The sequence below is a fragment of the Akebia trifoliata genome, chromosome 3 (assembly GCF_017979445.1).
Source record: "Akebia trifoliata isolate Shusen 1 chromosome 3, ASM1797944v1, whole genome shotgun sequence".
NCBI classification, from domain to species: Eukaryota; Viridiplantae; Streptophyta; class Magnoliopsida; order Ranunculales; family Lardizabalaceae; genus Akebia; species Akebia trifoliata.
The window spans coordinates 58,235,282-58,262,500 of record NC_141377.1 but is presented as its reverse complement, the minus strand read 5'-3'; the positions used below and the strand labels follow the sequence as shown (position 1 = coordinate 58,262,500).

General features: G+C 34.4%; 1 protein-coding gene across 4 annotated transcripts; it reads left to right on the top strand.

Moving 5' to 3' along the window:
• Window positions 1-4,977: 4,977 nt before the first annotated feature.
• Window positions 4,978-21,665, top strand: LOC147408364 (protein TOPLESS-RELATED PROTEIN 2-like). Of its 4 annotated transcripts, none has more exons than XM_086437340.1 (23): window positions 4,979-5,767; window positions 5,859-6,152; window positions 6,254-6,412; window positions 6,767-6,944; window positions 7,044-7,161; window positions 7,272-7,381; window positions 9,845-9,983; window positions 10,107-10,180; window positions 10,356-10,499; window positions 10,576-10,671; window positions 10,759-10,854; window positions 11,089-11,216; window positions 11,428-11,662; window positions 11,759-11,926; window positions 12,068-12,175; window positions 12,362-12,508; window positions 13,376-13,486; window positions 13,581-13,763; window positions 13,888-14,016; window positions 18,242-18,337; window positions 18,551-18,736; window positions 20,687-20,859; window positions 21,015-21,665. In XM_086437340.1, exons 1-23 carry the CDS (start codon window positions 5,688-5,690, stop codon window positions 21,223-21,225), a joined length of 3,363 nt encoding a protein of 1,120 aa, XP_086293466.1. In that variant the 5' UTR covers window positions 4,979-5,687; the 3' UTR covers window positions 21,226-21,665. The 4 variants fall into 4 exon arrangements, with proteins under 4 accessions (XP_086293467.1, XP_086293466.1, XP_086293464.1 ...); XM_086437338.1 differs by having other exon boundaries at window positions 4,980-5,767; window positions 10,107-10,216; XM_086437339.1 differs by having other exon boundaries at window positions 4,981-5,767; window positions 10,107-10,216; window positions 21,018-21,665.
• Window positions 21,666-27,219: the final 5,554 nt, after the last annotated feature.

Below are 27,219 nucleotides of genomic sequence, written 5' to 3'. Positions count from 1 at the left end.
AAGCTGAAGGTGTTGTTGTGACTATAGTAAGGTACTACACATTGTTTTCTCACAATCCTTACTCTAATCAAAACACTAAAGACTCCCCCATTCACTTATTTTCTTTATTTTTAATAAGTAAAAGTTGGGATGCCAATAGCAGTTCTCAATTTTATTTGACTCATAACAATCACGAGTTGTTGATCTGACTCAACTGATGGAAAGCCAAATTGAATTTGTGGGTTTTAATATATATATATTAAAACAATTGAATTGGATTCGGTTGGATGGTACCGACGAAATCGAATACTAATTCCTATTTTTTATTTTATAGAATTTATCGAATTCAACATATTTCACTTCATTATTATTCTATTATGAGAATCAATCCTACTACTTCTGGTCCTAGGGTTTATGCACTTAAAGAAAAAAACATGGGTCATATTGCTCAAATCATTCGTTCGATATTGGATGTAGCCTTTCCACCAGACAAGATGCCTAATATTTACAACACTTTGGTTGTTAAAGGTCAAGATATTATTGATCAGCAAATCAATATGACTTGTGAGGTACAACAATTATTAGGAAATAATTGAGTTAGAGCTGTAGCTATGAGTGTTACAAATGGTTTGATGAGAGGAATGAAAGTGATTAACACAGGAGCTCCACTACATGTTTCAGTCGGTAGAGCAACTCTTTGACAAATTTTCAATGTTCTTGCAAAGCTTGTTGATAATTTAAGTCATGTAGATACTCACACAACATCTCATATTCATAGATTTGCGCCCGTGTATATATATTAATTTTAGTAGTGAGGATAATCACAAGAGAATAACATCAGGTACTAGAAAATCATTTTCCTTCTTAGGACGAGAAATCACTTTGAACAATAAATTGAATATAGGTGAAATATCAAACATTTAAAAATTATATGTTCCTATGAAATTCACTTCCCTACTCGTCTTTCATTCTCAATTAAATAGCCCCCTTTTAAGTTTATGAAAATTTAAAAAATAAATTATCCTAATATCTTGAAAATTGTCTAATTTTTCAGTTATTGAGGGTGTTATAAGAAGTTTGGGGGTTACTGATATAATTTTGTTTTCCCTTTTTGGTGTAACCATGTAGAGAGCCCTTAAATAATTGAATAATTATAAAAATCGTGATAATCTGACTGCCCCATGTTACATGCTCAATTGACTTCCCCTAGACGGTTCATATAGATATACGATTCGTGCACATGTCACATCAGGAGAGTTGATTGAGTATGCCACGTGGTATAATTAGATTATCACGACTCTAATTCTAACCTGACACTAAAAGAGTTACTCAAATCCGCTCAATTGATATAAAATGTGCACAGAACCATTTAATCTTTCCTTTTATATCTCGAACAAAAAAATCTATGATTTCATGCACATCCATCCATTGGATTTGAGTATTATTTCAGTCCGTTTAATGAGAATTATAGTTGAGTAACTACTATACTTCGATTTCGCACACTATATCACATACGTGCCAACATATTCTTTTGACACGTAACAGATTTTACTGACAGCTCATGTCGTTGGTTTCGGGATACATTTAAAGTGCCACGTGTAATTCAAAGGGGAAGGGTGTACCAAAATTTTGAAGCCGGATGGCGCTTCAAAGTTTTTCCCGGTTTACTTAATCATTGTTGCAATCTGGGAGCGCTTTTGCCAACTCATCTGATTGGCCGTACAATACTATTCCTCTTAAATAGATTTAAAAAAAAAAAAAAAAGAGTTGTTGGGACAACAATGTCAGATACGCAGATCTACTAATCATGTTTGATAAGTAACGTGACTTATAAGTTAGACCGACAGCTACCACGCACTACATTTTAAGAAAAATTAAAAATTAATTATTGGTTGATTAAGAGATATGGACAGATAAAGAGGTAATGTTGCTGTTAGCTCCGAAAAACCGTCGTCCTTAATTTTAATACCGTTATTTGTCTCGAGATTTGTTGTTTTGGAATCTGAACTTTGGGAGGACTGTCTGCTTGGACTGACGTTCTAGTTTCTTAATTTACAAAACTACCCTTCATGCTTGACGTGGCACGCACTGAGGAGTTTGTGACAAAAAAGTTTGTGAACGAAAATCACTTGGTCCCTGGAATCAAATTGTACATCATCCTTGCTCTTTTTATCTTAAAGACAAAATAGTCCTAATCTTATTCTTTTTAAAATGACATTAGTGCCCTCAAACCCATTCCAATATAATCGGAATATAATATATTTATATTTTTTTCTTTAAAGAAAAGAAGAAATTGATGTTAATTCAATGAAAATTTAAGAGGTATTAAGAGCTAACAAACCTCATAAAATATTATCTTTTACTTAAAAAAAACTATTTCTATGAAATTTATAAAAATGTATTAAAAGTGTACACACCTCATTGTCGATGCTCGTTAAAATTTTGACACATTTAATATCATTTTCACAAGTTCATTGTGTTTGAGGGAAGGAAAAAACTGTGAAACAGGGGTAATCTAAATATTGATGAAAATGTAAAGACGTAAAATTAATATAAAATGTCACGTGTCTTGTAACAAGGAGGATCCCTAGAAATTTGAAGTGGACTGGTAGTTTCAAAGTCGAGCTCTTGAAGGAGTTAGATTTGCAACCAAACTCTTGAAATGATAAGATTTGTATTTCATTATTTTTTATTGGATATGAATTTCATTGTAGTTGTGGTCATTATTAAAAATAAACACACAAAATTGACTATGAAAATGATGTCTTCACCCCCCATACCCTAATATATATACACGAGTATCATTTCAAGTCACATTTATAAAGAAAAATTAGGTTGGAATTTTTTTACATAAAGATAACGGTGAAACTAGTAAAGAAATCTCATTTACATAAAAAAAAATGTTGATCCCACACCACTACATCACATGAATTTATTGTTGGTCATTCGTGTAAAATCTAATAGATCAGTCATTTGATGTATGCAAATTATCATATTTGCTTTTGACCTATAAGTATTAAACATTATTATTTTTTAAACCCAATACATGGAATCGGTGAGCCCAAAATACTATACCGCAAAACATTTTTATGGAAACAACATCAAGCCTTCTTATCCAAGGAAACAATAATTTTTGTTAATGTAATTGTTTTACATTTGATTTCTTTGTCCACAAAAGACCCTCTTAAGGCTCAACATTAATAATAATAATAATAATTTACATGGATTGAGGTCCTCACTCACATGGACAGGTTTACAGTAGAAGCACTTGCTCTCATATACTTTGCAAAGTCTATTAAAGACTTATGAGCTATTACGCCAGACTATAACGTCGAATGAAAAAAATTGTCACTTTTACCCTCATAAAATTTTTTTTCCACTCTTAATTACCCCCACAATTTTTATTTTATTTTTTTTTAATCTTAGACAGTGTTTGTTTGCGTTATTTTTCAGCGCTTATTGCTGAAAAAAATTAAATTCAGCACTTTTTGTCAAAATAGCGCGTTTGTTTACTCTATATTTTCAACGCTTATTGTTGAAAATAAGTGAAAAAAGTTCAGCACTATTTTAATACTGAAAAAAAGTACTAAAACGATAAGCACTTCGTTTTTTTTTACACGGATAAGTATGTCCTTTGTTTTTTTTAACATGGACAAGTATGCCCTTATTCTTAAAATGATATTACCTCTTATATCTCATGGATAAGTATATAAGCACCCTAAAAATTAATAAACCCAGACTATGGCTAAATTATTTTGTCTTATATAGGTTAAAATTTTTGGAATGAATTAATTTTTGGTGAGAATGATCTCCTCATTAGTATATAAGCACCCCACAAATTAATAAATCCACACCATGGCTAAATTATTTTGTCTTATATAGGTTAAAAGTTTTGGAATAAGTTGATTTTTAATGAGGATGATCTCTACAATGAGATCATCTTCACAAAAAATCAGCATATCCTAAAACTTATAAATCTATCAAAACAAGTTCAAGAACTGTAAATCGTCTTTTTTTTTTTTTTAACTATTTTTGACGAGTTAGAAGTTTCAAAATGGATTGATTTTTTGTGAGGATGATCTCTAGACCATGTAGACGATCATCACTAAAAATTTGCTCATTTCAAAAACTTTAACCCATATAAAACAAAAAAAAAATGACTATGGTGTGGGTTGCCATTATTAATTCATAGGGTGCTTTTATAATGATACATATTTTATTTCCATCGAAAATTATTCATCCAAAATTAAGTTTTTTTAATGTTGATTTCAAAATTTGGTAACTTGTATGACATTACTAGTTTTAATTTGAAATTTGTGGGCTTTTATAAATAGAAATTATTATTTATAAATTGAAGATTTGAATATTATTTTTTATTTAAAAATGAATTGTATTTTAATTTTATAAGAAATAATATATTTTATCGTGTTTGATAAGAAATAGGCATTTGAAATATGTAAACAATGTATAATATGATTATAAGGATAACAAAGATAATTTACCAGCTTCAGCAATGTTTAACAAACATGATTCGACATCTAAACAAATAACTTTTTCAACACTTAAATTCAACGCTTATAAGTTTCAGCGCTTAATGCTATTCAACACTTATTTTTTTCAGTTTAACAAACAACACCTTAGTTGCCCCCATATGAGTAAAATCTTAGTATTGTCCCTACTCATTTGGATCACACAGATTGTCACTAAGTTCATGGTATAAATTTGGTTTAAAAAAACTAAAAGATGTTCTATTAAAATAAAAGACTTTGAAAATGAATCACTCAACTATGAAATTTGAAATGCATTGCAGTGAAAAAATATTTTATTACAAATGTAATAAATAAGAACAATAATTAAAAAAAAAGAAAAGGATACAAATGTAAATATAAAAGGAGAAAGAAAGTTATACACAGGTTGCATCGTAAAGGCTGTCAAAAAAGTGAAAGAAAACAAAACACATCTACACACCACGGCACACACAGAGACAGAAAGCGATGGGCAGCCAAAGTTGTATAAATTTGGTTCAGACGAGAGAAGAAGAACAGAAAGAGCAGAAACAAGAAACCCTAACCCTAGAAATGGTTTATCCTGCTTTTCTTCTTCTCTAATAGGAGATTCAATTTGCGAGTAATAATCTCTCGAATCTTCAAAAATCTTCAAAGTTCAACTCATTTTCCTCTTTTTTAGCTTCTTCACTTTCTTCAGATATCCCTGTATTTTGTTAGATCAGAAGAAACTTATCTCCTCTTCTGTTTTCTCGATTAGATTTTCTAAACAATCTTTTTAAAACAAACTCCATTTCCTTTTTTGGCAACATCTCCTTGTTTTCTTCTTCCTTGGATCTGTCAGTTTCGAAATTGGGGAAAAATCAGGGTTTAATCGTGAGAGGAGGAGGTGGGAAGAGCAAGTTATTAAATCTTTTCTGTGTTTTATTATCTTATTAGAAATTTTATTTGTGGAAATGTTAGTATTAGAAGGTTGCATGTGATCCTTTTGTTAGGATTTGAGGTTGTTTTCACGTTAGATATTTGTTGAAACAATCATTTGTTGTTTATTAAAAACCTCATAGATTATGTTTCTCTGAGGGAGAGAGGAGGAAAGAGTCTCGTTTTTGTTCCTCTGTTGTGTTTTGTTCTGTTCTTCTCTCTGTTGTTTGTTTGATATCGACTCCGATCTTTGCACTGGAGCAATTAGGGATCCCGGGAACCATGTCCTCCTTAAGTAGGGAATTGGTTTTCTTAATCTTACAGTTCTTAGACGAGGAAAAATTCAAAGAGACGGTTCACAAGTAAGTGTAGTTCTTATTTGCAAGTCATTAATTATTAAATGAGCTTGTTAGGGTTCTAATTGATGTTTTATATGTTCTTATCAAATTTTAGGTTAGAACAAGAATCGGGTTTTTTCTTCAATATGAAATACTTTGAGGATCAAGTTCAGTTAGGCGAATGGGATGAAGTAGAACGTTACTTATCTGGGTTCACAAAAGTCGAAGACAATCGTTACTCCATGAAGATTTTTTTTGAAATAAGAAAACAGAAGTATTTAGAAGCTCTAGATAGACAGGACCGAGCCAAGGCTGTTGAGATTCTTGTTAAGGATCTTAAGGTTTTTGCTTCTTTTAATGAAGAACTTTTCAAGGAGATTACACAGTTACTTACTCTTGAGAACTTCAGGTATATTTGTTCACTTTTTGGTGTTCTTCATGAATTACAGAGTAAATTTTGTAGTACACGATTCTAATGCATTTTTAGCAATTTGTTTAATGTTTCATTAGGCAGAATGAGCAGCTTTCCAAGTATGGGGATACTAAATCCGCCCGGAACATTATGCTTATGGAACTTAAGAAACTTATCGAAGCAAACCCATTGTTTAGAGACAAGCTTCAATTTCCACTATTCAAAACTTCCCGTCTGCGGACGTTGATAAACCAGAGGTTGTGCCTTAATTTTTTAACTTTTACTTTATACATATAATTGCATCTAAAATCAGATGTGGAGCCATTAATTTTAATTGGGCTCACATTTTATTATCCTTGTTAATAATTTGAGGTAGTAAAGATGGTTTGAAAGTAAATGCCTTGACAGAGTATATAGCTCAAAGTTTGATAAATGAAATTGGATTCATGTTTCTTGTCTCAATATTTGTGATAAGATGTAGATGATTTCTCCATTTAGTAACCTTTGAATTTGTGGCATGCAATGAAGAAGTTTAAAATTACAGTTTATCTGAGATCCTCATTGATTAAAGATTTTCTATTTATTGTTCTTTATTTTTTGAGGATTTCCAGCCTTAATTGGCAGCACCAGCTTTGCAAGAATCCCCGTTCAAACCCTGACATCAAAACGCTTTTCACTGATCATACTTGTGCTCCTAGCAATGGAGCTCGTGGCCCTCCTCCTACCAACAGCCCCATCGTGGGACCCATTCCTAAAGCAGGAGCGTTCCCTCCTATTGGTGCCCATATTGTGAGTAAATTGCATCTTCCCACATGCGTGTGAACATGGTTCCCAATGATTTGAAGTGTGTGTGTCTTCTTCTTGATGTCATGCTCTATTACTGTGCAGCCATTCCAGCCAGTTGTTCCTCCATCAGCTAGTACTATTGCGGGGTGGATGTCAAACCCTAACCCTTCTATGCCTCATGCAGTGGGCCCCCCTGGTCTTGTCCAGTCTCCTAATGCTTGTAAGCTTCTTTCTAATGGTACTATTTGAGCTTTTGATTGGTACTGGTTCAGGATCTTTCTCTGTTTATATGGTCTTTTTAAATTACAATATCAATTTGTAATGTTGTAGCTCCATTCCTAAAGCATCCAAGAACTCCCCCAAGTGCGCCAGGGATGGATTATCAGTCTGCTGATTCTGAGCATCTGATGATGCGTATGCGCACTGGTCCATCTGAAGAGGTATGAAGAAAAACCAAAATGGAAAAAAAGTTTTGGAAAACTTCGAATAATGATGTGAGAGATGCCATGGTTTAGAAGTACTTGGCTTTCATTTTTGATAAAAATTCTAGCCTTGGGGCATGTGAAGCTTATGCCCCCCCCCCAAAAAAAAAACCCTAATGAAGATGATTTAGAACTTCTTTCCTTCATTGCCCATAGTCTTGAAGCGTAAGGCATAAACCTCACAAGCATGTATTCTTCTACATTCAAGTTTTAATTTAAATAGGGCCCTCATGTTTTGGTAAGTATTGGAGACACCTGTGTTTCCAAAGTGATGATATGCCCCTTGACCATGGTCTCCTTTAAAAGACTTATTTAAATGTTAATTTAATGTTTCAAGTGTACTGGGAATGTTTCACCATCATTTTATTTAGGGACAATTATCAAAAAAATACCAAAAAAAAAAATATTTATCAAAACAAATCCAATTTTTAAAATTTTTCAAAAAAAATACAAAACCGATCTTTTAAAGACCGGTTTTTCTCTCTCCTCAATTTTCCTCAAGACATTCTCTCTCCTTTAATATTTTAATTAAAAAAACCGGTCTTTGAAAGACCGGTTTTTCTCTCTCTTCATTTATTTCTCTCCCCCTTTCTCTCTCCTCTATCATTTAAAAAAAAAATGATTTAAAAAAAAAAAAGATTTTTCTCTCTTCATTCATTTCTCTCACCCCTTTCTCTCTCCTATTATTTAAAAAAAAAACGAATTAAAAAAAAAAGGTTTTTCTCTCTCTTCATTCATTTCTCTCACCCCCTCTCTCTCCTATTATTTAAAAAAAAAAAACGAATTTTTTTTTAAATATATTTTTCTCTCTCTTCATTCATTTCTCTCTCCTCTGTTATTTAAATTTTTTTTTTTTTTTAATAATAGGAGAGAGAAAGGGGTGAGAGAAATGAATGAAGAGAGAAAAACCTTTTTTAAAAAAATTCGTTTTTTTTTTTAAATAATAGGAGAGAGAAAGGGGTGAGAGAAATGAATGAAGAGAGAAAAATCTTTAAAAAAAAAATTCATTTTTTTTTTAAATGATAGAGGAGAGAGAAAGGGGGAGAGAAATAAATGAAGAGAGAGAAAAACCGGTCTTTCAAAGACCGATTAAATTTTTTTTTTTATATTAAAATATTAAAGGAGAGAGAAAGTCTTGAGGAAAATTGAGGAGAGAAAAATTTTAAAAATTGGATTTTTTTTGATAAATAAATTTTTTTTTGTATTTTTTTGATAATTGTCCCTTTTATTTAAAAAAAAAAAATAGAAACACCAAATCGAAACAAGATTTTAAACCATGGATAAGTTCACAATTAACTGTTATAACATGGATAACTTCACAATTATCATTAAGGACTATTATATAATAATACTGCAAAAAATGGAATGAAAAAGAAGAAGAAATATTAGATATCCCCGAAAGAGTGTGCCTCAATCAAGTTAAAAGGTGTTGGTTTCATCCAAGGCGTGAGCTTTTCCAATGCATCATTGAATAAGTTGTATGCCTTTATGAGAGGAAAGGGGACCTTTCCTTAAAGCATCAATGCCTTCATTGGGAGCCTCATCATGAGGCATGTGTAAGCCTCCAACACGTTTAAAATCATTCCCAGTTAATTCTGCCATGCATAATTTGAATGACTTCAACTAGAAGTGTTTCTGTGACCATATTGATTAGTGTTGGATAAACAAAAAATGTTAGGGTGCCAAACCCTTGGGGATATGTTGTATGTAAGAAGGAAGTTGATTAATAGAGAAATCGATACAAGAAATGGAAGTTGATTAATAGAGAAATTGATACAAGAATTAACAATGACACCTTTCTATTGATAAAAGACATTTTTTTATGGCCATCACATAAAAAAGCTAGTTAAGAAAAGAAGGCCTCAAAATAAGTTATTTTTACTGGTAAATAGGAAAAAGGAGAGGCTTTGACTCTCTTTTTTTGTTTTTTTTTTTCTATGTAGCTGATTCATTTATTTAATTTTTTATGTAGCTTGTATGAATTTTTGAAAGCGCTTCTTTTATGAACAATTGAGCCTTACACCCTCAGTGAACCCCTAACTTGTTGCTTATTTATTTTTATTTTTTTTGAAGCCAATTAGTTTATTTAAATTTGTGTATTGTTATATGAATATTTTAATGTGCTTCTTTTAAGAACAATTCAAGTCTTACACCTCAAATCTTCTTTTTTTTTTTTGGTAGCCGGTTCAGATTTTTGAGTTTATATGTAAGATATATGAATATTTCGAAGTGCTTCTTTTGACAACAATTCTAGGCTTACACCTCATACTGCTTTGAGTTTTATGCCACACCTCATGAAGGAAAAAGCCTCGTATATTCTTCACACTGTTGAAAACATTGATTTTCATATTGGGTGGTTGTAAGTGTTTGTTCATACAGTTATCCCCACATAATCAGCACGCTAAAATATTGACTCTGTAGGTGTCGTTTTCTGGTGTAACACATCCTCACAGTACGTACTTACAAGATGAACTTCCTAAAACTGTTTTGCGGACCCTTAACCAAGGGTCTAATGTCACGAGCATGGACTTCCATCCACATCAACAGACCATTCTTCTAGGTTTGCTACTTGAACAACTGCTTTTCGAATTTCCATTTAGATTTTGGCATGTATTTGATTTATGATGGGCTATAACACTAATTTGTAATTGTTGAACTGTCTTGGTCTAATTTTATCTTTTAGCCGGGACAAATGTTGGTGACATTGCGATTTGGGAAGTTGGATCTCGAGAAAGGCTAGCATATAAACCTTTCAAGGTTTGGGATGTCTCAGCTTGTTCAACGCCATTGCAGGTAGTTGCTTTATCTTGTATTTTCATGGATCTAATGCCATTAAATCTCTCAATATCAAGCATGCCGGTTGGATTAGGTTTATTAGATAAGAGGACTGTGATATAAATATAGTTATAATTGATTTTTGTTAATTTTCCAGTCATCATTGAAGAAAGATGCTTCGGTATTTGTTAATCGCTGCGTTTGGGGACCAGATGGATCTATTCTTGGTGTTGCGTTCTCGAAACACATTGTTCAGACATACACTTACAGCCCAATTGGAGAATTGAGACAGCATTTGGAGGTATCCTATGTGGCGTGGATGTTTTTGTTTTCTTTGTTGAGCAAGATACAGATTGTTGACTGACTGTGTGTTGTAGATTGATGCCCATATTGGTGGAGTTAACGATATTTCCTTTTCTCATCCCAACAAGCAACTCTGCATTGTCACATGTGGTGATGACAAGACAATTAAGGTATTAACTTTGTAGCTTTATTTGGTTTTGGCGAGAAAAGCTAAATTTGGTTGTCCTCACTCCTCATGTTGCTTTGTCATATAACAGGTCTGGGATGCTGTAGCTGGACGCAGATTGCATATATTTGAAGGCCATGAAGCTCCTGTCTACTCTGTCTGCCCTCACTCTAAAGAGAATATCCAGGTGCCTTTCCTTAAGAACTGATTACGAGAGCTTCTATTGCCACACCGACTTTTGCTAACGCCACCCTAAGATGTTTGCTAATTCTTTGGTGATTTACATATGAATTGGGGTGGTGTTAGTAAAAGTTGATGTGGCAATAGAATCTCTGTTGATTATCTGTGGATTTGTATTATGTAGAACTGGTTTTTCCATCATTTTCAATTATGTAGAATGACTCACAGTAGATATATGCAGTTTATTTTCTCTACTGCCATTGATGGGAAAATTAAAGCGTGGCTCTATGATTGCTTGGGATCTAGAGTGGATTATGATGCTCCTGGACTTTGGTGTACTACAATGGCATATAGTGCTGATGGCACCAGGTAAAGCTTACCCTGAAAGTCGGTAACAATAAATGGATTTTACTACTGATTACTATTTGCCCATATTCTGATTTTTATTTCGAATATTGCAAGTTTTTTTAATATAAAATGTCTAGCCGCTTTTAGTTCTTTTTTTTGTGTGCCAGTTTTGTGATAACTGATCATACAATATTGTCTATTGATTACATCATTAACTTCATATTTCTTCTAGGCTCTTCTCTTGTGGAACTAGTAAAGAAGGTGATTCTCATTTAGTTGAGTGGAATGAGAGCGAAGGAGCCATCAAAAGGACATACTCGGGATTTAGGAAGCGTTCTTTAGGTGTTGTACAGTTTGATACAACAAGGAACCGTTTCTTGGCTGCCGGTGATGATTTTCAGATTAAGTTTTGGGAAATGGATAATACCAACATGTTGACAGCTACTGAAGCAGATGGTGGATTGCCTGTCAGTATAGCCTGCTGATTTTTTTGGTACAATCACTTTGAGTTGAAATATTGATGAAACCGTTGTTTGTACTCATGTTAGCTGCACTACTTGCAGGCGAGCCCTAAGCTGAGATTTAACAAGGAAGGGTCATTGTTGGCTGTCACAACAAGTGATAATGGAATCAAGATCTTAGGCAATATTGATGGTCAGCGCTTGATCAGGATGCTGGAGAGCAGGGCATTTGAGGGGTCCCGAGGCCCTTCTGAATCAATCAACACGAAGGTGATTATTTGACCCTTTATTTACTTTTTTTTCCCCCTTAATGCTTTTTTATCTTACGGAAGTACACTTGGATGAATGTACTTTTCTGTTAATAGTTGATTTATTTAGTTTCAATATGCTTTCTATAACTGCCTTTTGTAGCCTTCAATTGTTAATGCACTTGGGCCCGTAACGAATGTATCTGCCTTGATGCCTTCCATGCTGGATCGTACTGATAGAATCCCACCTGCAGTATCTATTAATAACCTTGTAAGTCATTGAGATTTCCCTGTTTCTTGGTTGTGATTCATCTTTAGTTTCCCCTCAACCCCCTTGTTTTCTTTTAATAAAATTATCTTTATCGATAAAAAAAAAGGATTTCCCTGTTTCATGCAAATATTTTACTTATACGTTCTATTTAGAGTTTTGAGATTATGTGTTGGGATGAAATTGCAGGCTGCTATGGAAAGCAGCAGAGCAGCAGATGTTAAACCCAGGATTTCAGACGATGTTGACAAGAATAAAAGCCGGAAGTTGCCTGATATTGTTGACTCATCTCAACTAAAAGCTCTACGATTGCCAGACACCATGGCAGTTGGCAAGGTATTTTCTGGAAATGAATCTAAGATTTGAAATTTTATGTTTCAGTTGACCCAACGATTAAAATCTCATGTCAGAATTCCTTTGGTCAAAAGTTCTATGCTTTCTATGTGAATATTATGACCTGACACACCTTTAGAGATTTTTATTGAAATAACCTTCAATGGTTCGGAATCATCCAACCCGACTCAATTAATTCGGTCTGGATATGGGTTTGGTAAAAATAAAGTGGTTTGGATATGGTTTTAGCTAGTAGGATTCAATTTGGATCCGAATAAAATTTTGGATGTGGAACCCGACCCGCTTTAAGCCCTAATTTTGATAAGAAACTATTTTTTATGAACTTGGAAAACTTGTTTGGATAAGGTTTTGATACTAGACCATCTCTTATCTTAAGATTTATCTTAATTAATGTGTGATGTGCAATACTAATGGGAAAACCGTCGGTCATTTGCTTCATCATTGCTTTTTAGCTAGGGAGGTGTGGAGCTCAACTGTGGTTGCCTTTCTGTAGTGTTGGAGGTCAAATATATTCTCTCTCGGACGTAGGATCATTTGGTCTATACTCCCTTTTTGTTGTTAGGCATTTGGAAAGACAATAACTATTTGTACTTTTAGGATGAGGAGGAATATGTGGAGAATCTCATCTTGAATATGAAAGTTGGTCTTTTCTGGGTGGCAGAAATGTTAATTATTTCTTGAAGATCTTTGGTTATCCATGATTTATGTTTCATGTGTTCTCTAGGTTCCGATGTACTTGGGTAACATGGATATCATCTTATTTTTTTACCGATTCTTGTTATATTGTGGCTCTTGCAACCTTTGCTTGATTGGTGTTAGAAATTGAGGTACATATGGTCATGAATGTAGATCGTGCGGTTGATATACACGAATTCTGGGATGGCAGTGTTGGCCCTTGCCTCCAATGCGGTCCATAAGCTTTGGAAATGGCACCGTATAGAACGGAATCCATCTGGGAAGGTGAGTATCATGTATATTTAAGATTCTACCTTCTCATTCATCCACTTATTTCTTTTAGGATATGTTTTCTTATGACCCTTTCTTGCTATTTCAGTCTACGGCATCTGTTCCGCCACAGCTGTGGCAGCCTGCAAATGGAACTCTCATGACTAATGACATAAGTGACACCGTCCCAGCTGAAGAATCAGCTGCGTGCATTGCTTTGTCTAAGAATGACTCTTACGTAATGTCTGCATCTGGTGGGAAGGTCTCCTTGTTCAACATGATGACATTCAGGGTCGGTTATCTTCTATTTAGTTGTTTACACCTCTGGGAACTCTTTCATTTTTTTTTTTTTAATAGTTATGCATCTTTGTGTTCATAAAAATTCTGAATAATTGAATCTGATGATCTCATTTCAGGTTATGACAACTTTCATGCCCCCGCCTCCTGCGGCAAGCTTCTTGGCATTCCACCCTCAGGACAATAACATCATTGCCATAGGAATGGAAGATTCTACCATTCAAATATACAATGTCCGGGTTGATGAGGTGATTCACCTTTCCTTTTCCTTATGCTACATTGATATGGATATGGGTGTCAAAATCTTACAAGGATATATAGTGTGGGATTCTGTGAACCTTGAAACACATGATACATGAAATTGTGGATAATGTTAAACAAATTATATTATAATTAGTTAATAATGAAAGATAATACTAGATAATGGGATGATATGATGTGTCATAAACATATAGAAGAGAATTCATGTGTGTCATTGTACTCACAACCTATGGTAAATGTCATTGTCCTACAAGGAAATTAAGAACAAATAGAGCTGTGTAACTGTCGCGCAGTGTTTGCAGTCAATCAAAATTCAACATGATGGCCCTGCTTGGAACAATACAAATCATATGCATTTGCAAATGATTTACTATTGCTTGGTAACTATTGATTGGTTGTTGTTTGCAATAAAAAATTTCATTGTGATTTTGCAAATGATTTGAGGTACTTTTCGTGCCGCAAATCATTTACTGAAATTTCTTAAGAATTTAGGTGATCCATGCAAATTTTTTGCTATGAAAATCATATGCACTTTGCATTTACAAATGATTTGCAGCATGCCAAGCAGAAGGGCCAATGCTTCTTCTGGTTTGGAGAATCCATGCAACATAGCTTTTTGAGTCATAAATAACCATGGACATACCCTTTATTTTTATTTATTATTTATTTTTATTATAATGAAAAGCTTCTTAAATATTAATTTGAAGTAATACTTTGTTTCTTAAATATTTTTTATTTTAGATGGTGCCTGCTTGCTAACTTGGTTAAAGTTTGTAGCGTTGATACCATGACCTGGGTTCAAAACTCACCTTCACCAACTAATTACTTGCCACTCATCTCACTTGTCTAGATTTTTTTTTTTTTTGAAAAGTAATCAGGGTTAGGCAGACCCAAACCAGCTACAACCTCAGGTAGAGCTTACACTAATAGACAAGAAATCAGAGGAAAGAGAGTTATAGTGAAGGACTTGGCATCGAACATTCACATGCAAAGAAGCAATCAGATCTGCTGCCCTGTTGGCCTCTCTAAATATGTGGGTAAATAACACTTCTTGAAAGTTAGTAAGGAGGTTCCTAATCAAGAGAACTATATGCAGAACCTGCCACGGAGCCTTCCAGTTATCATTGAGAATGTTGACAGCCACAATGGAGTCAGATTGAACCAGAACTCTCAAGCAATCATGGGTACCGGCCAACCTAATCCCTTCAAGGATGCCTTGCATTGCATCTCATGATATAAGACAGATCTTGGGTTATCTCCTCCAGCAATCGCAGCTCTCACACAACTCACATGGTCTCGGATGATGGCACCATAATCACCTTTTGTGGGAGAAAAGGATCCATCAGTGGTTAAGCTCATACACCAGCATGAGGCTTTGTCCAGGAGCAAAAAATCCTCCAGGGATGAGTGAAACTAGCCTGGAAGCCCCAAGAATGAATGAATGCCCTGTTGTTATTCGAATCTTCAGTGCTATCTATGTCATCCCCAAACTTAATCCAGATATCTTCCAAGATGCTGTAAAAGATATCTTCCAAGATGCTGTAAAAGACCAAGGCTGGATCCCTGAATTTGTTTAGGTAGATGCCCAATTGCACCTCTTCCTCCATAGATGATAGATAAAGGCGCAGAAGGCCACTTGCTTCATTCTTTGAATAATCGAATTCCCTTTGAAGTTGATGGCAGGCCAAGTCACCTCTTCTTCCCAATTCCCTGGCAGTCTACAAACAAGACACTTCTTAAAAATGGCATTCTAGATTGTTCTCCCGAACAGACAAAGGTAGAACAAATGATTAATGTCCTTTTCATTGCCTCTACACAGCCTGCACTTGGCATCGACATTCAGCCCCAAATCCTTACGCTTCTTCAAAGTTTAAAGTCCTTCCTTTCATAGCCAGCCATGCTATAAAGTTGTGTCTAGGAATACTAGCCTTATTCCAGACCAAATGCACTCAGATAGGATTTGGATGGGAGATCGGAAAAGAGTCAGTGGTTGTACCCACAGTGTACCATTGGTGTTTCTCTTCCAGATAATTCTATCCTCACTGCCAGCGTGAATAGGGACTTGATCAAGGAGCTGAGAGATATCTCAAGCATGCTCCCTTCTCTTCCAATTGGAATTCTCCAATGTCCATTACTAATTGTAGCCGAAACCTTAGCACTAGGTCCCAACCTTGAGTCGTGAGTAAGGTCATCATTGAACACATGCTTAAGAATGCCAAGGGGGTGCCATGGGTCCTCCCATATCTTGGTTGATCTACCTTTGCCGATTAAGTAGGCGATGGTAGCCAAGGCTGCTTCTCTAGCTTTCAGAATATTCCTCCCGCTCCATGAAGCTTCATTGGGAATCTTTAAAGTCCAAATGTTCCTGCCTTAAGAAAGTTAGATTTAACCCATCTTATCCAGAGGAAGTCCTGATTTGAAGACAACTTCCAGACATAGCGGACAATCGCTGCCTTGTTAAATACAGTAATGCTCACAAGGCCAAGACCTCCATCGGCAATAGGCTTGCAGACATCATTCCAGCACACCGCACTGCTGCTCTTCTGGCTATCAGGCCCAGACCATAGAAATATGGCACAGATCCTCTCCATGTCCTTGACAACCATGGCTGGTGGCATGAAGCAATTGCACCAGTAAACTTTGATGCTAAGCAAGACCGATTTGACCAATTCCAACCTTCCTGCATAGGAGAGGAGCCTACCTTTCCAAGAATTGATTCTCAAAGATAGCTTCTTCACAAAAGGCTGGCAATCCCTTGAAGAAAGCCTAGAAGAGAGGAGGGGAAGCCCCCAGTAACTAACAGGAAGGGTCCCATTCCTCACTCCAAGAAGAGGCTGGCAATCCCTTGAAGAAAGCCTAGAAGAGAGGAGGGGAAGCCCCAAGTAACTAACAGGAAGGGTCCCATTCCTCACTCCAAGAATGTTCACCACATATCTTCCAGCTACTATTCCCACCAGCTAGATATATGGAACTTTTATCTAAGTTGACTTCCAAACCATGAGAGCACTAAACTCTTGAAGCATAGAGTGAATAGCCCCCGCACTCTTCTTGTTGCCCTTGAAGAAAATGAGAAGGTCGTCTGCAAAGCATAAGTGAGTAAGCTTGAGCTTCTTGCATTTGGGGTGAAATTTGAATAGCTTGTCCTCTACCCTTTCTCGGAAAAGGGGATTAAGAGTTTCCATGATTAGCACAAACAGGTATGAGGATAATGGGTCCTCTTGTCTCAAGCCCGTCTTCCTTTCAAATCACCCAGTGAAGGAGCCATTCAGGGAAATGGTGTAGGAAACACTCGAGATGCACTTAAAAACCCAATCAATGAACTTCTAAGGGTATTTGAATGCGGTTACAGTGAGTGCCTTTGACTGTGTCCCAGTTCACTGTATCATAAGCTTTCTTCAAGTCGATCTTTACAGCTCTCCTTGAACTAGTCTTCTTCCTGTGATAGGTCCTGACCAGCTCATGGGCAAGGAGGAGGTTGTCTGAGATGTTCTGGCCTTTGATGAATGCTGGTCACTTGACTAATCCTGTTGGGTAGAACTTTAGAAATAATCTTATATAAAGCATTACCACAAGAAATTGATCTAAAATCAGTTAATTCTGAAGGCAATTCAATAAAAAAAAACTTCATAATAAAAAAAACTTCATATATATAGGGATGCATTATCCATAAAAAACTTCATACACGATCCTTTGAAAATTTTAAGTCAACAGTGAGAAACCCTTCGCAAAATATGGTACACATTTAATTTGTTTTGATTTGGTTTGGAAAGTTGGCTATTGATCTTTGTTCTCTTTTCTTGTCAAGCAAACTGGAAATCCCCTTTGGACAGCTTAAGAATGATTATTCTGTATAAGCTTACACGAGTTTTTATATGCACTTTTATTAGTCTTTTCCTGCCTTGCAACGAATTCAATCATTTGATAAAACTGTTGAAATAGGACAAAAAGTCTTTGTTAGAGGGAAAAAATTAAGAAAAGCAAATTGAAAACAAGATCATATTTAAATTGTCTTTTTTCTTTATTTTTTGTGGGGCATTTATAGGTAAGTAATCTCCTCCAAAGTGAAGGGTATCTATATTTATTTGAAAACTAGTGATATTTTTTTTTTTAAGCTACTTATCACTTGAGGATTTTCAAACCCCCCCCCCCCCCCCAATCTGTCTGATCTGGAGAGATCACATTTAACCTCTGATTTCCTCTCTTCTTTTTCAGGTTAAAACGAAGCTCAAGGGTCACCAAAAAAGGGTAACAGGCCTTGCATTTTCGCAGACTTTGAATGTACTGGTATCTTCAGGGGCTGATGCTCAGGTAAATTGTAGATAATATGAATGTTTTCTCATCTTGTGAACCTGGTTTGCCACGGGCATTCCAAACATTAGCTTAGCCAATAATTATGATGTCTTCTTTTAATTTTGATGTTGATGCACAGGGAAATTGAGCTTCTTTTAATGAATTAATTTCTGGATTTTGTTAGTTATTAATGGTACGAGACTCTTAAGACTTCTTATGAATGAATTACAGGTGTGTTTATGGAGTATCGATGGATGGGAGAAGAGGAAAGCAAGGTTTATACAAGCACCAGCCGGTCGATCAGCTCCTATGGTTGGCGAAACTAAAGTCCAGTTCCATAATGATCAAGCTCATATTTTGGTGGCTCATGAAAGCCAAATTTCTGTCTACAACAGCAAACTTGAATGCTTACGCACAGTGAGTTTCTTTATAACTTCACGTAAATATCATTCATTTCATACCCAAGTCGATATGATTTCCTGGTTTTCAAAATTTCTGCTGTAAACTTTGGACTTACTGTTGCTTATTGATTGACCATTTAAACCATGATGATTTATATTAAAAAAAAGGCAGGTCAAAGCAAAGCTTGATTCTCAAGTGTTTAACAAAACAGTTGTCTGGTAGATTTGCATTTTCTTGGACCCCCCCCAACTAGTTGAACTGCACTAATTTATTATTGAATGACCCAGGTTTGTGCTTATGAAAGTACCTAGTTGAAGTCACAATATACAACTTTGTCACTTGTAAGTGTTTTAAGTAAATTTGAATAGATTGAAATGCCCTTGGAGCTATACTTATCTTGTCAAAGACCCTAACACATAAATTTATCCTTGATCATTTGCAAGATAATAAGAAGTTAAGCAAGGAAATCTCAAAATTTACTTAATATGGTTTGATTACGTATAAAAGGTTGTAGAGATTGTACCCAAAAGTTATAGGATTGAAATTGGTTGTTGAAGGAAGAATTCTCAAATGTATGTCAGACAGTGTTATCAAGGAGCGAAGGCGAGGTGTGGCAGCAACGCCTAGGTATAGGTATGGCAAGGCATGTTTTTCAAGGCAGAGGGAGGTGCATGCCTGAGCTGCGCCTCAGGCAAGGAGGTGCATGAGGCATACTCTTCACTTACATATCAAATAAAATGTGATTTTTCTTTATAAGCCCAATTGGTTGATGTAACCTATTAAGTTACGTCATTATATATATATAGATAGATTTTCTTCAACTTTTTATTTTATTTTTTTACAATTTACTGTATATTGATGAGAGTCATGTGTTACTTGATGACGATGAGGTGTGATGCTTTGAGGCTTGCTCATAGTTGATATTTTTGAATTTTGAAACTTATCTTTTATTTATCCTACTCTTGGTATAATGAGATTTTGTGATTGTCTTGAACTTTTAAGTTTTAAATTTCAATTTAATTTAGTTCATTATTTTTATGATATTTTATTCATACCTAATTTTATTGTTTGTTTTTTACCTGCTTATTGTGGTTTAGCTTAACTTATCTATAGTGATTGAAATACTAAATATTTGTATATAAATATAAATTTTATAGTTGTAATTGTAGAATATTTATAAATTTTATAAAGTAGCCTCACCTACTTTCATTATTTATCTTTACTTCAATCGGGAGTGCGCCTTGCCTTGTGCCTCAGGCACTAGGCGGCCTTAAGTGCGCCTTTCACCCTTAACTACACTGATGTCAGGCAAAACTTCTCTTGATCCAATTGTTTCAGTATCATTGTATATAAAACTCAAAGACTATAAACATGGGAAAATCAGCCAAAAAAGGATTTTCCTTGGAAAATATGTTTTACAGGTGTAAGAGTGCCCATTTTTTGTTTGAAATCATTTTCCCATGAACATGTCTACCCACCCCACATGTGCACACATACAAAAAAAAAGACGTTTTATTGCCTGTCAGGGATCATCCTTATGTCATTCTCTCATGATTCCCTGCAAACTAACAACCAACTCTTTTTTTGACATTTCCTTTGGAACAAATGCATTATCAAACGTAGGAAAACATTTTCTGAGAAGATCTATATATCTGGGCCATTTCTTGGGAAATTGGTTTTTTTTTTTTCTCTTGGAAATATTATCTCTGCAGTCATTCAGGCAGACTCAAAGAAGTTCTATATTTGTGAGAAACATGAAACAGGTAGCTGATAGAGAGAGGATACTAAAAATGTTGATCTTTAGATTTAAAAAATAGAGTGCTAACTAAATCTTTTGCCTATCAAAAAATTAAAATAAATAGATGGATAACTATTAAGCGTCAACTAAGAGTTTGAGATCTTATTCCTTTCCACCATTCATTCAATTCTATATATGGCAGTCTGCTGATGAAAATATACATGCAGTGGTCACCTAGAGATGAGCTCTCTGCACCCATCTCGAGTGCGATCTATTCGTGTGATGGTCTGCTTGTGTATGCTGGATTTTGTGATGGAGCTGTTGGGATATTTGATGCTGACAGCTTGAGGCTCCGATGTCAGATTGCACCCTCCGCTTACATGCCTCCCTCCACTTCCAGGTATTTAATTCAAAGTGTAGGTGTTTGCTTTTATTTCAATCTAGTAAAAAATAAAATAAAATAAATAAATGCAGGTTGGGCAAAATTGCAGTAAATTACTGTTATCTGTGTCTCTGACTTGGATTTTTTTTTTTTCTTTTTGAAAAAAAAAAAACCAGTTCTGCTCACCCTTTGGTGATAGCAGCACACCCATCTGAAGCGAACCAGATAGCCCTTGGCATGAGCGACGGATCTGTCCATGTGGTAGAACCATCAGATGCAGAGCCAAAGTGGGGTGGCCCACCTCAAGATAATAATGGAAACGTGACATCTTCCAATCCAGCATCAAGTAATCAGCAGCAGCCATCAGAACACTCTTCCAGGTAAATGGTGTGATGACCATGTTGTGAGGAAGGAAAGAGAGCACAACAGAGAAACGTATAGGAGGCAACCATGTTTTTTTAACCTAATTTGTTGCCATGCAGTCGTTGCTTGTGCCATTTCCCCATTGTAAAGTGTGTTTTTTTCCCCTTCACTTCTGTTTTGGTGGTGATGGATGCGAAAGGAGGATGTTGGGTTAAATTTAGTGAGAAAAATTTAAGTCTATATCTTATTATATTGCAGAGATGCCTACACAATAGAGTTAGGAGAGGCCATTTTGCCTACTATTTAGTTCTATAAAAGAAATGTATTGCTTGTAGCATGAAGTTGTGAGTGATAGGATGGTAAGACAGACAGTTCTCTCTTTTTTTTAGGTTGCCTATGTTTGTTACTACACCAGTCTTAGGTTTATACTTCATACTGAAATGCAACTATTGTTCAGAAAATTGTTTGAATCTCTCCTATGCTTAGTTTCGTTTTTTTTTTTTTTTTTTTGGGGGTGACCTGTACCCACATTTTTTCTGGCTTCAAATTGTAGCTCAAAGTAGGATGGCTGAGATCATTAACTGAAAATGGTAATATTTAAGCATTACAAAAGCTCCTTGAGATATTTACGAAAACATGCAAGGTAATGATATTGAAGGTTTTAGAGTGACAATTTTGCAAGGTTTGTTACTTCAGCTAGATTTGTCACTTTAAACTTGTGATCTTGTCACTTGAAAAACACATTCACGATTTCTTTTTGGTTACTAAATTGAACTGTTTGCTGAAATCATAACAATTTCGTCAAATTCAGCTCACGAAATGGTAATTTACCCAAAGCTCAGTAATGCTAATAATCAAAACATCAAATCCAAATAAGCATCAAAATTTAAACATCCTGGGGACCAACTGTAATTGTATACATTTCACATTCCAAAGCTGTATGTATATATGTAAAATTTAATTATCTTTCTCCTTTTGATGATATCTGCCCTGATAACAGAACTCAGACAATCAATCACGTTTTTAAGTATTTTTGACAAAATAATTTATTTTTTAAACCAAAGCCAAATTCGAATCAGATTCAATTATTGGATTGGATCTAAAACCAGTGTCTGGACTTATCAGCGAATGATTATATTGTTAAAGTTGTATAAAAGGTGCAATCCAACATCCTTTGAAGCCCATTCAAATTCTCTATCAACCATTCTCCAATTCAAATCCCCAACATTTTCTCCACTTCTTCAGAAGGTCTAGCCCTTTTTAATGCCTTCTCTAAACTAGTTTCAAGCTCAAACACCATTAATGGCTCTTCAATCACACCCCATAACTTCTCATCATCTCCAAAAATTCTCCCTGTGAATCCCTTCTCTACATATTCGTTCCCTATCAATCCCAAACAGTCCCAACCCTTCCTCCCAAATTACAACCATGGTAGAACCCATCTTCAACCCAAACATCCTCCCCATTGCAAAAACTATACCCAGAGGGGAAGTTTGGCACCACACACCACATCTGTGCCATCGTCACGTATACCTCCCCTGATACCACAATTTCCAAGCCAGAGTCTCCAAACTCGATGTCCCCCTAATTCCTAAACTTCACCTTTGTAGACTATTCTCTTTGCCATAAAACCTTGGTCCATTCAAATGAGCTAGCTCGTGCCATTGAAGGTCATGGCCATCGACGTTGCATGATCCAAGGCCAACCCATGTGGACCATAGTGGGGTACACTACTAGCGATTGTGTCGTGTGCCCATTCTTCACGTTTGGGTACATTTTGGTCCATGGTGAGATGACAAGTAGGCAAAAGAGATGAGCTACCTAAAAAAATAAAATAATAAGTTTTATAACTATTAATTACTTGAATCGGTATGCTAATGCAAACATTGAATGTTAGTAGTAATCTTTAATATATGCCTTTTCCTATAAATGCCAATAAAAAGGTAAATTTAATCATTTTGTCTTTCAATTGTAAAACATTTATTTTATTATCATTTTGCAATACATTTTTTTGTAAATAACCATTTTATGTTTTATGATATTTATAAAAATGTCATTGTTTAATGACACTATAAAATCCCTACTTATTATTTTTAGAAGACAACTTGATTTTGCTTTTTAAAATCACTTACATAAACCGATGCCTATTTGAAAACAAAGGGTGATATCTAAAGTATCTTTTGTAGTAGTGCTAAAGAAAAAAATCAATCCATTCTAAAACATTATGGGTAGCATTCGACAACCAACAGTTAGAGAGGCAACGTTTTACCCTTAATTTGTAAACCACTTTTGTGCATGTGTTCCTTACTCGTTGAAAATTTAATTTAATTAATAAAATATCTAATCCAAATATATTGGAAAAAAAAAAAAAAAAATTGGCAATCCAAAAGCAAAGCCCTCCAGATCATGGAAAAAAAAAATCATATTTTGAAAAGGAAGCGAAAAAAGACCAAAAGATAACACCCCCCACTCTTTTATTTTTAGTTGGTCTTTAACCAAGGTTTTGAAAATGTAAGGCCCGAGATCTCCTAAAGTTAAAATTATAATTTAATGGTGGAAAAAAAAAAATCAGTCCTTGGGCGTCTAGTTCATCATGAAAAATCCATAAAATTCTATTAGAAATTAAATAATTCAAAGAGGACTTGCCCGAGTCTTCTTGGTACCATACACTAACAATATGGATTATAATGTCTCTCAAGCTGCACCTCTTATTCAACAAATGAGATGACCCTGGCAATATTTTGAAAACCTTGACCGAGCTAACAAACTTGGTCAGGACAACTAGGATGATGTTTTTATTTAATTAATTAATTAATTAATTTTTATAATTTAAATATTATTATCTAAATAAAAATATGGTCATATGACTACACATCTTTTGAGGTAAAGGGTCGTGTCGTGTTGATGTAAAGTTATTATGAAAATTTATCAAACCCAAACTGAACCCATTTATAAATAGGTATACCTGATCCAACCCATATATAACATGTTTAATAAAATCCTTTGGAAAAACTAAGTTCCTTTTCCAACCACCAAAAATAAAATACCATAACAAAAATAATGTCACACAACCATAAAGTAATAAACCAATTTTTTTTTTTTAAACTTTGGTGGGCCGCAATACCAACCAACCTAAGCACGTGTTCAGCATTTTAATATAGTCACTTTTAAGTATCATAATACATAAACTATGTTTTAGTACCACAAATAGCTAATTTTAAAAAAAATTAAATAATTATTAACATGGTAATGATAGAATAACTAAACTTGTCAAAACGGGTTGATACTCCTAACCCGGACCCAACCCATTTAATAATAGTGTTAGATGAGTTAACACTATCATGACCAAAACCCACTAATTTTGTGTCATTTTCAAGTCATGTTTGCGGATTGCGATAAGATTGCCACCCTTATCTGTAACGTAGCAAATCGTCATGTTTGGTATTTATTTATTTCTATCAAAATGGGTACCTGCTTTATGGGCACGTGTATGCAATCAAAATGGGTACTTGTTTTCTGGGCTCAAAAAGGTCATGAGCCTAAAATTAAGTGATAGTTTCTACAAAATTATGTAAAGGCATAACAAATATAGAATTTATATTGAAAAATGAGGATAAGTGTGACTTTTTTTTATTAAAAAAAAAAAAGAAAAAAATTATTTGTATGACTTTTATACTAAATTTGCAACTTGGGCAGGTTGAACCCGACTTTGAGTCAGGTCCATAGTCAGTCTGGGTTCAGCCCGAGTTTGGGAAAAAAAAAGATGTCTAACTCAAATCGGGTTGGGTTCGGCATAGGTATAGACCAACCCCATTTGTCTGAACCTGAACTTGATATTATTATAATTTTAAAATATTTCTTAGATCTTGAGTTCTTTCACACTCATAATTCATATTTCAATATTTATGATTTTATTTATTTATATATCAAAACTAATGTGTGATTATTACATTCAATAATTAATAATTTTTTTATTCATAATTTTCAATAAAAGAAAAACAATTAAATTTGTAATATAATCATTGTATGACAATAAGGCATCGCTTGACATCATCTCCACCTGCTTCAAAAATCTTATCTTATTCTTGCGGTTGAAAAGGTTGAATTAGATACAAAGTTGAAAATGATAGTAAAAATCATTTTCGAAGCTGAAGGTGTTATCACGACTATGATAAGGTGGTAGGTATATTTTCCTAGTGGTTTACAATAGAAAGTACTTCGAAAGGTGTCAGTAAGTATGTGGAGTCGAGACCCGTCATCAAAATAATAATAATAAATGGAGTCAAAGCCCAATATATTAGTGTTCGTCCTCTAATAGAACCTAAAGGGTGAATTGTTTGGTAAATAATTTCATCCAAGAGGTTAAAAATGACTCATTTTGAGAATTAAAATAGGGAAGTGTTGATTACAAGTTGAATATGAGACCAATAGCAAAGAGAGTTACTATTCACACACTAACTTTTACTAACGATGTACAATTCTTTGGTGAATACTTAATTAATTGGTGTGGCATTAGTAAAATTTGATGTGGCGATAACATCTCTCTTTAAAAACACGTTAGGGTATCTCAAATATATTTACTATATCACCGATAAAATGTTGAAGGTGACAGATCACTTGAACTTTAAACACGTGTCAAGTTTACAACCAACAAAGCATTTTTTTTTATTTTCCGAAGTATCAACATTGTCGACCTATAAGGTGTACTGTATACCTCAAGGTCTACTTTTCCATGTTGAATGACGGTGTACAGTCGAACTTAGGTCTACCCTAATCCCTTATTTACTAGAAAGGTCAAAATCTGCCTACTTCAAAAGCGCTTTTTTCCCATTTATTTATCCTAGAAAGTACAAAATCAAAAAACAAGATAGCCCCTATTTATCACTCAAATTACTTAATAAGCCATGATGTTGACAAAGACGTGCACAACGTGACAAAAGGGTGAAAATAGTAAAATACTGCTATTGTTTTCATTGACTGTCGCTTTCATAAAGTTTCCCACAATTAAACACAAATTATGAAAACACCCCTGAGGTTATAGAAATAGCATTGACCTCCCTTTTTCTATAATTCTCATTAAAAAACCCATTTATATACTCACCCCTCTTCACTCAAATAAATACAGTTCTTGGTGTTTGTCTTTGATTAATTCAAGAGTCTTGATCCAATACATCAGAAAGTTAGTTAATATAGTTGAGGATGTTGGCCAATGAGAACAAGAATTGGTAACCATCATATTTTATTTTTTTTAATTCTTATTTTAATTTTAAAATTAATCAAATTAGAACCATAAAAAAGCGACGGATACCAATCGGTTCTGGTTCTTAATAAGTGGATAAGAGAAAAACAAAATCTCAAGAAATAATAATATTATATTTTTTTATATAAAATTATTTTTATCAGATTCACCAACCAATGTGTTTTGTACTATTTGAGTTAGAAGTTTTGGAATGGGTTGATATTTTTTGTGAGTATGATCTTCTCAAACCACTTCACAACTTGAAGAAACTAAAATCCAACATTTTTACTATAAATAAGTTTACAGGAAAGACAGACACTTTACATTTGAATGCATAATTATATGAAAAAAATTATGTAATTACAAAATCAATATTTTATTGTTAATTCATTGACTTTTAGTGAAAAAATAAACCTAATCTTACACCAGGCGGGGGAGGGGGTCAATTTTCGATGACGTGTTACTAAAATTCCCTTGATTTTATTTTCTGATTTCATGGCGTGTCAAATGCAAAAGATTACTCTCATTGATTGATTGGGTCAAGGTCAAATGTTTGAGCGGCCTAATATTTTTAGGGCATTTTAAAAACACTCCATATAAAATTGGTGATATTAGATTTACCCTTTTGCAAAATTTAAGATTAGGCTTGATCGTAAGTCACCGTTATTTTTTCTTGATAATTTTAGGGTAAAATTCTTATATATATATTTCAAAATACTTAAATTATTAAATCAAAATTTGAAAAAAAATAAATCAAAAAGCAACACTGACTTACA

Bases quoted from the DNA above. Each gene is read 5' to 3' on its own strand.
- LOC147408364 (XM_086437338.1), top strand. From the start codon at position 5,688: ATGTCCTCCTTAAGTAGGGAATTGGTTTTCTTAATCTTACAGTTCTTA. The intron at 12,176-12,361 runs GTAAGTCATTGA...ATGAAATTGCAG, and splicing joins CAGTATCTATTAATAACCTT to GCTGCTATGGAAAGCAGCAG. The intron at 18,737-20,686 runs GTGAGTTTCTTT...ATATACATGCAG, and splicing joins AACTTGAATGCTTACGCACA to TGGTCACCTAGAGATGAGCT.